This window comes from Ammodytes marinus (genome assembly GCF_949987685.1).
Source record: "Ammodytes marinus genome assembly, chromosome: 7".
In the NCBI taxonomy this organism is placed as follows: domain Eukaryota; kingdom Metazoa; phylum Chordata; class Actinopteri; order Uranoscopiformes; family Ammodytidae; genus Ammodytes; species Ammodytes marinus.
In genome coordinates this window covers 8945648-8959010 of record NC_137211.1, presented here as the reverse complement: position 1 = coordinate 8959010, position 13363 = coordinate 8945648, and the positions used below count along the sequence as shown (strand labels likewise).

The window sequence follows — 13363 nt, the reverse complement described above, 5'->3', positions numbered from 1 at the left end:
CAGTTTTGCTTTGAATGCCTGCATTTGGAGAAAAAAATCATTCCATTGGTAGAAATTATTGCTTGAGAAATGATTTAGCATTATGCAAGACAAGTCAACATTTGTATTGTTGAACTGTGATTGCTTCTAAGTTATCATGCATCACCATCACCGTTTAGATTGTTATCCTGTTGTGAACCCGTTAACTCAAAGTGAACCCGAGTTAACAGTGGAAACAAAACCTTTTTTAGAACCACCCCACCTGGCCTCCTACACACACACACACACACACACACACACACACACACACACACACACACACACACACACACACACACACACACACACACACACACACACACACACACACACACACACACACATATGCACCTACACACAAACATACACTGCCTCTTTCCCCTCAATCTCACCTCCCATCTCATGCTGTTGACTGTTGGTTCTCTCTTTTGTGGTTGCTCCAGTGCAACAGAAAGTGGATGAATGTGGAGAGCTTCAGCCTGCCTTTTTATTTTTACACATCACAAGGTATAGGTGGAGCCGGAAGCGGTTGGGACCTGTATTATGTCTTTTGTGAAAAAGGCTGTTTTTTCTTCTTCAAAACGCTGTGCGTTTGTGTGCATTGTTTCTCTGTGGAATTCTTCAGACATAATCATAACAAACAGAGCTGGTGCTCAGTAGACATGAGCTGATGGATTGCACTATCACTGACAATAAAACTAAATATTTCTTTAACAGGATCATCTGGAGAGGCAATGCAAATAGCCGTTTCAAATAGCCCTTTGAAGGACATGCTGTGCTGCATGTTCCTATTTCTTAAACAAAATACTCTTTAGGATGGCACAATGCCAGCAAATTCCAAACATAATTCTATCCATATCCCTGTGAGATACGTGGAGCTGCTCCGTGTATCTTGTCCATATCTGATCATGTTGTCTTTGAGGTCAACAGACCACAAAAGACGGCAGGAGCACAGTGCGTCCAGGTAAACACAGCCTGGGTTTTGCATAGGGAAATGAACCTGCATGGCTGATAAAGTTGTGGATACTTAAAGAGCTGGCCGTTGGTGGATGTGACCCCAGTGCTGCTGTTCTTTTAGTGTGAGCATGTAGCATGTGTTTGTGTGTGTGTGTGTGTGTGTGTGTGTGTGTGTGTGTGTGTGTGTGTGTGTGTGTGTGTGTGTGTGTGTGTGTGTGTGTGTGTGTGTGTGTGTGTGTGTGTGGTTTCTGTAGGATCAAACTCACACCCAGGAAGAGGCCCTGTTTCCCTTATCTAACGACAACAGAGCATGTGTCGCCATGGCCACAGGCTGCGCTTTTTATGGGCTTTGTGCATAGTGTATTTGTGTATATGTGTGTGTGTGTGTGTGTGTGTGTGTGTGTGTGTGCCATGTTCATTGTTTGCCCGTGTTCATTGTTTGCTTGGGGTGTGGTGCAACACCAGAATTGTTACTATAGTCTCTCACTCTTACTCTTACCTCCTCCAATCTATTACATTTCTTTCTATTCTTTCTTTCCACTGTTTCCACTTTCTGCCTCTCGACTTCTTTGCCTTCTATTCTTACTCTGTTTTTAGGTGTGTGTGTGTGTGTGTGTGTGTGTGTGTGTGTGTGTGTGTGTGTGTGTGTGTGTGTGTGTGTGTGTGTGTGTGTGTGTGTGTGTGTGTGTGTGTGTGTGTGTGTGTGTGTGTACATGTTTGTCTGCACACAAGTCAGTCTGTCTTGGCTGGCTTTGACTCAGCAGTGACAAGTTGGGCTACATCAAAATTCAGTGGCACATTTTCTCAGGTTGAGGTTTGTTAGGTCTCTCCTACAGCTTAATTGAACAGGGGACGGTGGGGAGCGAGAGAGAGAGAGAGAGAGATGTAAAAAGAAAAAGAGAAGAGGGGGAAGATGAGGAAGAAGGGTGCTCGAACAGGCATACATATTGCATGAGTTCCCCCCCCCTCCTGCCACACACACACACACACACACACTCAAACACACCAACACCACACCCCGTTCTTCACAGAATGGCTGTGTACTGTTCTGGGCTTATTAATTCCGCTCGGTGAGAGAATTATTTTTAGAGGCTTGGCTTACTGGCAAAGGCTTTTAAAATCACAAGTATTACAAATTCTGCTTATAGATTCCTTTGTATAAATTGCAAAGTTCTTAAAGTTTGAAGAGGTTGTTCTGTGGTGAGATACCATATATTTTTTGTTTTTGTTGTTTCACTTTTACATATGTTGCTCCTTATACTTTGGGGTTAAAAGTGAAATGATTTCCTTACATGTATTCTTCTTTTCTCTGTCATATCATATATGATATAGTTTGTGAAATGGTAGTAAAGCCCTCTGGTCGAAGATTTAAGACAATTAACTTTTCATCCTTTGTGTATTATTTATACTGTATAATTGGATTTTTTTTACATCAATGTATAACTTATAATCAGCATTTAGGGTGTATTCACACTAGGAAGGTCCGCTAGTTCACTTGCTTTGGTCCAGACCAAATAGAGTTTAGATTTTTTTCTTTTGGTGTGGTCCACTTTCATATTGCCCCTTTTGCAAGTGAACCAGCATTACGAAGCAAAACCACACGTGATCTGAGGTCATTCATTCATTGGACAGACATTCTGGGGTGGAGAGAAGCAGGAAGCACGAAGTGAAAACTGCGAAATATATAACTGATACGATATAGGGTTAAAAATAATAAATAAATAGGCCTACATCTAGCCTATAAATAAAATAAAAAAACATAAAATTATTGTTGTTTCATATGGTTATAATATGTAGGCCTGTGTCAATGATGTGGCTTGTAGCCTACGATGTGAAACATAATATGTACTGTATTTTTGCTGCTGGACGCACGGCTCGCGAGGAAATAGGCTCATGCTGACACACAGCTGATATAGCCGTGTGTCAGCTTTGTGTGAGTTCGGCGCAGCTCTGCTCCAAACTGACACGGGGATAGTATTGACGGTCCCGTAACATGGGAAGCAAAATAAAAACACGCACTTCATACAATGCGCAGCGTGAACCTGTTGGCACTGTGCGGGAGACGCTCCCCTCTCCTTCATCTGATCGCTGAACACATCAGCATGTTTACACGTCCTGTCTATCAAATGTAATATATTTGCTCGGGCTCCCGGTCAAACCACAACTAATCTTCCCAACAACGGCAACACTTTCCCATAATGTGAAGCTGACGGTGATTTATTAAAAAAGAAAAGGCACAGTGCTTCCTGCAATTGGGTCGGATCGAGTCCGGACAAATTCACACCACAAACGAACTGCAGCAGAGTGCGTATGGAACCGCATCGAGACCACCTCTTCAGCTTGGTCTCGGATCGTTTGTTTGGTCCGCCCCCGAGTGCGATTGCTGTATTCACACATGTCTGAAAGATGCGCACCAAAGGTGGAAGTGCACCTGAGTTCGTTTCAACCGAACTAAACACGGCATGTGTGAATACACCCTTAAATTTTGCAGCCTATCAATGTAAATATTACTTCATCAGACTTCATCCAACTTTATATACAGTGCCTTTGGATAATTTAAGCCATCACAACGCATCATACTTGACAAGCTGATCAAATGTTTTTGCTCTATAAGAAGAAGAAAAAAAAGAATGAAACCAGTACAGCTTCTACTCTTAAATGAATCCAGTGGAGAAAAAGGTCAATATTATCCTTTTCAATGTAGTATAAAGGAGAAGAAAATAGCACCAAATGGACCTTGGAACTTTTACTTACAGTACATTTGATTGTAATTAAGTTGTATGCATATTAGAAGATACATTATGTCTATATTTATACTTATATATAATGAATCAAAATAATGTTTCCCCTTCATAGCCCTATTCATCATTTTCATCATTATGAGGACATTTTTCTCCCCTCTAATGACCGGACAGTCATGGCATTACACATAGGCAGTTGCTCCCCTGCCCCACCCCCTTCACAAACAGATGTTGCCTAGATGACCTAATGAGGAGCTTATATGAATTGTCCATCAATCAAAAACAATCTTCAGTAGTGTCTGTAATTTTTCTCCTCTGACTCTGCCATCAAGTTTGTTACCGGTGCACTCCAAGATGAAAAAGATCCCAGCATTGTATTACACCATTAGCGCTGTGTAAATATTACATGTTTTCCCTGGATATGCTAGTTAGAGTCACTTCCACCTTGTGGCTTCATTATTTTTGAGACTCTTAGCTTTTGTCGATGATTGCGAGGCATGACCTAGTTCTCGGACTGACTCTCTCTCTATCTCTCTATCTCTCTCTCTCTCTCTCTATTTCACCGTCTTTTCACTTCCTCACTTTTCTTCCTCATTTACTGTTTCCCTACGTATTTTTCATTCTCTCTCTCTATCCCTCCACCCCATCTTCTTCTCACACTGAATCTGTCTACCTCTCTCTCTCTTTGTCATTTATTCATTGTCTCTCTCCATTCACTGCCTCAGCATCACCTTCATCCTGTTAGTCTGTCTCTTTTCTGCCTCTCTGTTCCTCTCGTCCTCCTTCTCTCTCATCTGTGCATTCCTTATTTCTCAATTTGTCTCCCTTCCACAACCTATTATTATTATTTTTCTCTACTCTCAACACCCCCCCTTATCCCTCTCTCTCTCTCTCTCTCTCTCTCTCTCTCTCTCTCTCTCTCTCTCTCTGCCCCTCCCTCTTTCTCCATGGTTTTACCCCCCTCTCTCTCTCTGCCCCTTCCTCTTTCTCCATGGTTTTATCCCTCTCTCTCTCTCTCTGCCCCTCCCTCTTTCTCCATGGTTTTATTCCTCTCTCTCTACCGACACCACGTGTGTCACGGAGAGGGAAGCATCGCGAGCAGTGGTCCCTGCTGAACAATTACTATGCAAAGCAATCCAAATAGAGATGTTTGCCGAAAACAACATGTGTGTAATTACTGCTTAATGAGGCCCTTGTCTCAGGCAGAATGCCCAATTAGACTGCCGATGAGCAAGCGATGCCAGGGCCCACTGAAGAAAATAGAGGGGAAAAGAGGGAATAGAGGGTAGGGAGGGAGAAGTAGAGGGACAGAAATGTGGAGACGATGAGAACATGGGAATAGAGCAGAGAAGGAGGCACAAGAGAAAAGAGGTGAAAGATAAGGGGGAGTGGAAGGAGAAAAAGATGGAGAGAGTAAGAGGAAAGGGTAAGAGGGAGAAAATGAAGAGAGAGGGAACAACAGAGAAGGAGAAGATGATTTCTGCGGCAAATGTGGAGTAATGGCAGAGCTGATAGCATTGAGCCGAGGATAAATTGGCATTTTAAGTGGGAGAGCGAGGCAGTGTGAAGTAGAGCTATCGAGAGAGGTGCAGGAGGGGGAAACTGCTTTACATTGCAATATATGGGCAGCCATGTTGAAGCACAAAATGGCTGACCTTTTCTAGGCTATAGTAGTCTTTGGCCTTTTTGGAGAATATTGTGTTTAGTGATGTGAAGTGGTGAAAATGAGCAATGTCTGCAGTCATTGCTTCCTTAAGAGCCCAATAAAAAAGCCAAAAAAAACTGTGATAAGGCTTTTCCACCAAAATAAAAAAATTACAAAATAATCTAAAATGTGAGATCTGGTTGCGTTTTTCTCCCAAAGAAGCTCTAAAAATGGCTTTTACGTCATTGGTGATGTCAAAGTGGATTTCAGTGGAATGAAATTGCTCAGTCAGGTGAGGACAAGAGGCTTTCATGTGTGGAGTTTATTGCAGATATGTCACAGAGGTCGACGTCGGGTCGCCCCTCGCAGTAAGCTGTAATAGTTTCTCTCTGTCAGATGACAAACGCCGCCACGCTTCATTAAACTGAATTTGCGTCTGTATCTCCAGCATGTAGCGTTGAACAATTAGCCAGCCCCTCACTTTCCCTTGAAATAAACATGCAGTGTCGGCTGCTTGTGTTGGGCTTTTTGGATTAATCATGTGAGGTGTGAACGAGGATTTAATGCGAGTGCACGTCTCCGCTCGCTGTTTGCTTATGTGGTTTAATGTAAACGTAATCATTAGGATAACCAAGTGAATCCTCACAAGGGCTTCTATGATATGCTTCGTTAACCAACCATTGCCCCGAGGCAGCCGCTCATTCCCCCGGCCTTTCTCCTGCAATAATGTAAAGTAATTTCTCTTTCTCACCACTCACACGCTCATTTAGCTACTTCGACTGTTCCCTGTCTACCGACGTGGATATTAGATTTCACCCCAAGGACTTCTACCCATTTCCGTCCATTAGTGTACCTTGTTGGGCATTGTTTTGAGCAGGTATATAGCTTGTGATCCATTTGTGTTCACTCTTATCCAGCGTGTGTTTATCTTTCAAGCCTTCGGCCCCTTTCTCTGTAGGCACCAAGCAGACCACCCTAAATGAAAAAGGGCCCTCTCTTTGTATCTTCACATCTGAGGAATTTGACATGGAATGCTGTCTAGTTTGATCATGTTGTCTCTGCTGTCTGTTCCTGAGTCTTCTGTGCATTGATATCACAAGGAATGACCTCAGACAACAAACAAAAGGAAGGTTTTTCTTTTTTAGACACGTTGTCTTTCTGTGTGTGTGTGTGTGTGTGTGTGTGTGTGTGTGTGTGTGTGTGTGTGTGTGTGTGTGTGTGTGTGTGTGTGTGTGTGTGTGTGTGTGTGTGTGTGTGTGTCTTATTATCCAGTCGAGTCCAGGTTTGTTCCATTTGCTGCAAGTGGGGTATGACAAAGCTTAATGCCTTTTGAATCCAAGGGCATTCCACAATATAGCTCTTCTTAACATTGTAGCCATTTCTCAGTCACCTTGACACTACCGGTTCACTTACTGAGCAGTTTGGAAGGCCAGAATCTCATTCTCTCTTGAGCTAAAAACAGAATTTGTGTTGTGTTTTCCTACATTGTAGTCCACTCAAAGCTCATATCAGTGGGGGTTTCTTCAGGCCTTTAGCTTAGCAACACACCAGACATCAGAGCTAACATGTTGCATGTAGTGCTCAACTGGTGACCCCGGTGTTGTTTCCCAGCACCTTTAGGAGTCAAGGGTCGTCTGATGTTTAACCCCAGGTCAAACACTGTTTTGGCACCTGCAGCAAGGCCCTTTCAATGCCTGATTAACTCAATCCTGAAGACACAGCATGCCCTCAGTGTACTGAACACACACACACACACACACTGGATCCACAGCCTCAAAGAAAGTAACACACACATTTTCCCGTCCGTACGCACTCACAGATTCATTCACACTCATTCTCTCTGTCTCATACACACAGCAGAGCCCACAGGGAAAAGCCCATCTCTCGTCACTGTGCTCATGTAGCCTAATTACCAGGCCGCTGACGAACAGTAATTACCCACGCTGCCATGCCACCACGAGGTTTAACCAAAGTGACAAAGTCATTAGTCTCACACTTCAGGCCACCCGTAAAGAGCTTTCCCTCTTTGCACCTCTTCCCCGACACCCAGTTTTTTCTTGGTTTTTTTTTCTATTTTTGCACCTCCTCTTGCAAACCATGTTTATTTCTCCTTTCTGTTTCTGTCCACAGTTTGATGGTGACAACATGTACATGAATGACAATAACCAAGAGTTTCGGTCCCCAAACCAGGTAAGAAATCCCACATTTTGTCCTATTTTGTCCATCTGACACAGACAGAGAGAAGCTGTATTAATTGTCTTCACAATTGCAGGTGTCAGCATTTAACTAGAGGGGTTGATGGAAAACATTTAATGTACATGTTTGCCAGGACTGGCAATTGGTTGTAAATGTGAAATTGGGAAAATAGCTCATTTTTGAGTGGAAAACATAAGTCCCTGTTGTGTGCATCCATTCAGGATTTTGAGGCTGTCTCGGTTAATTACTAGCCGGTTAGATATATAAGGATGGATTGCATGCTGACTCTGGTATCTATCTATCTATCTATCTATCTATCTATCTATCTATCTATCTATCTATCTATCTATCTATCTATCTATCTATCTATCTATCTATCTATCTATCTATCTATCTATCTATCTATCTATCTATCTATCTATCTATCTATCTATCTATCTATCTATCTATCTATCTATCTATCTATCTATCTATCTATCTATCTATCTATCTATCTATCTATCTATCTATCCATCCATCCATCCATCCATCCATCCATCCATCCATCCATCCATCCATCCATCAATCCATCCATCCATCCATCCATCCATCCATCCATCCATCTGTCGTAAGCATTTAGCTAAAACACCACTGTGCCTAAGTACAACGTCAAAAGTGGCTGTAAACTCTTAATCTTGTTTTTTTAATGTACAGTATTTCACAAATCCACAGATTAAGTGATAAAATCTTTAAACCGTTGCTCTTTTTATGCACAGTAGGCCTACATGTTGTGACCAAACTGGATCTCAGCTGCATTACCAGATCAGTCGGTAACATCACCAACTGTGATGGGGTCTCCTAGTTGGCAGTGGCTTGGAAAATAACATGGGCAGCAACGGTTGGTTTGCTGTGTCAGATCAGCTGATTTAAATATTTACAAATCAGTGAAATCAATGAAATCGGTATGAGTCGCATTGAAACCCTTAATAGAGAGATGCTCCATCTCTCTAAAAAAGGTGTCCATGACTTTGACCCTCTCTTGCTAAGTAGGAAAAAAAACATTTAATTCCTCATAAGCCAAAGTATCGCTTTACCATGTGACGTTCAATAGATGATTTTATCCGTAGCACATTAATGTGACATATACATTAGAGGGATTAAAACATCAACCCTGATAGTGTTTCTCACAGCTACACCAGCACTGATGTTTCACCATCCCTGGCTCGTCAAAGTGCCTGGTCCCGGCCTAGAGGGGCACAGTCCCATTTACACAGTCACTGAGTTAGACAAGCGCGCCGCTGAGTGCTCCCAGCTGCTAGGTGGGAACACATGGCTGGACATATGGCAGATTTTGGAGCTCCAAACATTTGTTGATCCAGCAGCGAGGCCTTCGTGTTCTGACAAGACACATTGAGGTGGAGGCTCCTCGTCAATTAGCGCCTCGCCAAATACTGTCAGGGAGTCACGGGACAAGGCCAGAAGGCTGAGGACGCTGGGGTACTCACACAATCAAACACATAATGTAATAGGAAGTGACACATTCACTGACACAAAAATATTCATAAGTCATAAGCTCATGTAAGCACACACACACAGATACATACACACACACACACACACGCATGAATGCACGCACGCAAACAAACACACACACACACACACTCACACAAATACACATATCTTCATACTTCTATATTAGTTAGGGCCCACACTGGCATAATACCTTTCCTTGTCCTTACTCCTAAACATAGCCATAATGACTACCTAGTATGGTCATGCATATTGGTTTTATGTGTTGAGATTTTGAGATAGCTGCCTCTGAAATGTACCCCAATTCAAAGGGGCTGAATAAAATGTAATAGTTTGTCTACTAAAGCCTACGATATACTTGCTGTTCAACCACGCATTTGTGTAGACATGGTCAACGTAGTTGTTCACATAGTCGACTATGACACGCGTTACTTATAGTTAATGGACCTACGGATGCGTCACGTTAATTTTTGAGGACGTGCGCAGGACACGCGTGGATGACGTCATGCTCACGCTTAGTTAACAGAAAGTATATTTTCATCTTCATAACATTTTGTAGTTCCTCTGGATAATCACGTCTTGCTTTAAACAGTTTTTACTGGAGTTCTATCAAAGAGAGCTTTTGACCCCTTAAACTAAACCTTATAACAAAATTAACTCTTTGAAGAAGCGGAGACTGGCCGAAAATGTCCTCACTTACCAAAAATGTGCTCAGTCTCAGGGTATAACATTTTAATTGGTCCTTGCAAAGACTGATGAACAAGACCATATGCATGCATGTGCACATAAGCACACATAAACGCCAATAAAGGCACACGCACATACATTCACACCGTGGTCCATAAGGTTTTCTTTGCTTTGATGTTGGGATTGAGTGACTATAATGAAGGGTCGAGTGGGAGCTTTAGCAGCTTATTGTCTACTTATAGCACATATCTCAGACTTTGAGGTTCGCCGTAGTTAGCCACATTTCTGCCCTGATTATGTCACTTTGCTTGCATACAAGGGCTTGTGCTAATTGGGATAAATGTCCAGCTTTGTAGTTTCTCTGCCGCAGCGGTCATGTGTCAATCAGCAACACCCTCTCCAGGTTTGCACTGTTGTGTCAACAAATACCTTCTTAGCGGGTAAGGCAATTTGGGCTTTTCAAAACATGTCAGCTGCAGTTGATTCCCTGTCAGTGCCGTCAAACAGAAGCTTAGCCTACACACCAGTTCTGATCCGCACCATCCGAAAACAGACTTCATCGTTTTTATTTTATATCGCCAATTTTATTTGAAAATTTGGAAGAGGAAGAGGAAGGATACGATATGTACCTTTGCCAGGGCACTAACGGCAAGCTTTTATGGGAAATTAACTAATGTTCCGCTGCAGCCCGAATGTCAAAAAGGTATTCAGCATTTATCCTAATTTGCACAACTTTCTCTTGAGTTTGACAATGCTAACACCCAACCCTGGTGTTTCCCGTAAATGTTCCGTTCAGTCTTGTTAGCGCAGAAATCAATACATTCTCATTCTCATATACTTTATAATGTACATTTTGGGGGTTGGGACTTGGCTATAGACTTAATCAGTTATGTAGATTTGAACAGTATTCGGGTCAATGTCATGCATAAGCTATGGTACCATATCCTCACAGCAACCACAGCCGAGGAATATCTGCATTTTCTAACCCTAGAGTCAATCATTTCTTAATTGATGCCTAATTGTATGCATAAACGGTGATGTGATTTCTCTCCTACAGCTTGCTTTTCAAGTTAAACCAGACCAATTAGAGGTTCAAATATGGAATCATTTTCTGCATCAATTTAAAATGAAATGGCTATAACTGCCAAATGAATATTCTGAATACATTGAAAATTATATATATATATATATATATATATATATATATATACACACACACACACAGTATATACATCTTTTTTTAAAGATTTAAGCATTCCCCATCTCTGAGACAAGAAAACACCATGCTAAGATGCGAGGCAGCATCCTTTCTACTATTTCTCTTCTGTTTTTTTGTGCATGAAAAGCACTGCAGCAAGACTTTTTATTATGAGGATATTACTCAGAGACATTCCTTCACCACTACCTTCACAATGGCCAAATAGTATTGGGAAAAAAAGGGAACCCTTAATGAAATTTTTAACACTGCATTGAGATGCCCACCCTAGCCTTTACATGATGTGTGCCTGTGAAAAAGGTGCATGTAGCCAGAACAGAGACTCCTTTGTTTGCATGTCTGGGGTCTTCCACAGCGTATGCACTGAGGTAGCAGTTTGACACAGCCGGGAGATTGCATTACACATAACATCTCTGGGCTTTTAAAAAGAGAAAAACCGCTAATCAGAAACAGCTTTAAAGGGGCCGTTTACTGTATGCTTGGACACAATCTGTCCATTCAAACAAGATGTTTTCAAGGCTTTGAATACTGTATGCTTTCTGTACAAGTTACAGTATGCATTGGAGCTGCACATATGGAGCTCCCAGACATTTTGATGATATTGATGTTTTCCATTTGGTCCATTTGCTTAGGTTTTAGACCTACAGTGTGGCCGTGTTATGTTGTTGATCAGCGCTGTTTATGTCTGCCCACACACATAGCTACGAAGTGGGGGATGGTTTGTTGATTAAAGTTTATTAAACATCTCAGTTATCCTGTTTGGTTGAAACGCTTTCCATATCTCAGATTCTTTCAGCGATTTGGAAACGTCCGGTGTGTGCCCAATGACTGCTGATTATAAAAACCACCAAGCCAATCAGAGCTGTGGACATCATTTTTGTGTGTTGTCGTAATAGACTTAGAGAAATAAAAGCTATCGAAACAGCATGAAATGTGAAACAAGTCTTTTAGCAACCATTACTGCAGCTTTCGCCTAAAGATTACGTAGATGGGACGGACCCATCAGCCACTACTGGGGACCAAATAACCTCCGATAGAATAAAAACTAGCGTGGTCCAAAAAAATTCACCCCCCTCAGTGTTGTCATGGAGATATGACCTAAACATACAGACTAAAATGGTTTTGTGGAACAGGCTGTAAATAGGTTTAATAAGACTTTGAAAACGGCCTATCTAACAAGTGAGTCAAAGAAAAATTGCGTAGTCTTGGTAGCACACCCAGTGGCACTTCCGGGTTACTACAGTTGTGGTCACTTCCTTATTGGATGCTGGTAAAAATTGCTGAGGTTGGGGCTTGGTCCATACTGAATAATAAGGTGCAAAAATGGTAATTCAGTCTGATTATCAGACTTTCATGCACACGCATGCCAAATAATGCTGACCGCAGCCTATCACTTTGTAGCATTTTAATAGCAGCATGAGAATTATTGCAGCGAAACCAAAACGACTGGCCGCAACCACACCCACACATAATGTAATTTTGGACAAAGGATGATTAGCGTTCTTCATTTGGATTCATATCAGGCCTGATGTGTTCAAGTGATCATGCAGACTTGTACCATGTGTATTTTTGTGTGTGTTTTGGCAGGCTTTCTCCTCGCCCTATAATCAGTCCCTGCATCGTGTGCATGCATGTCAGTGTGTGTGTGTGTATATATATGTGCATACGATAGATTATGGTGGAAATTAGAGGCCTAAAAAAAATTGCTGGCTAGGAATGAAGCATGAAAGAGAAAAGTGGCGGGAAGAGGGAGAGTGATTTTGTGCGTCTCTTCCTCTGTGGTGTTGTACTGGTTGCAGTGTGTTCCTGTAGAGGAGAGGAAGCTGCGGGGCCACCGGTCTGCAGCAAGTTTCAGCCTGTTTGTGCCTCTGTGTTTTTTTGGTTTTTAGGTGTCTTGCTGAGCCGTGTGTTTCCATCGATTTCGGCTGCAAGGGACACTTGGTTGAGATTAGAATAGAAACCTCACTTGTTGATTTGCAGGCTCTCTCTCTCTCTCTTTCTCTATCTCTCTTTTTCTCCTCTTCTTTGTTTAACTCTGTTTATTTTTGTGTGTTTCCTGACTCCTCTTCCTCTCATTCTCTAGCTTTCTTTCCCCGGGTTTTTTCACCCACGTACAAACACTAGACCTTCTCCTGACACACATCAACTACACTTAAAACACACCTATACACCTTATCTTAAATCAGCTTAGCTCAGTTCAAAGAAGCTTTATTTGGCATTATATTGTGATCAAGAAAGTATGTTGAATATCTAACAGTGCAAAAAAAAGGTTTCAAATGTGTCCATCAGTTTGTTCATTAGTTGCTCTAATGCAAAACTCACCAAGTCATCTTAACTGTACTTAAATCAAGTTCAGCTAACAACTTGTAAGTTATAGAGGTTTCATTTTCCAGC

At 42.0% G+C, this 13363-nt stretch overlaps 1 protein-coding gene across 3 annotated transcripts in view; it reads left to right on the top strand.

Moving 5' to 3' along the window:
* Positions 1–13363, top strand: part of LOC307253387 (TOX high mobility group box family member 2-like) — a 72193-nt gene that overhangs the window by 31298 nt on the left and 27532 nt on the right. For 2 of the 3 annotated variants that reach the window (XM_080031411.1, XM_080031410.1), the window contains one exon: positions 7492–7551. The exons of the other annotated variant lie outside the window; for it this stretch is intronic. In XM_080031411.1, coding sequence (XP_079887537.1) covers positions 7492–7551 — 60 coding nt within the window. The remainder of the gene's footprint in view (positions 1–7491; positions 7552–13363) is intronic. 3 annotated transcript variants of the gene reach the window in all.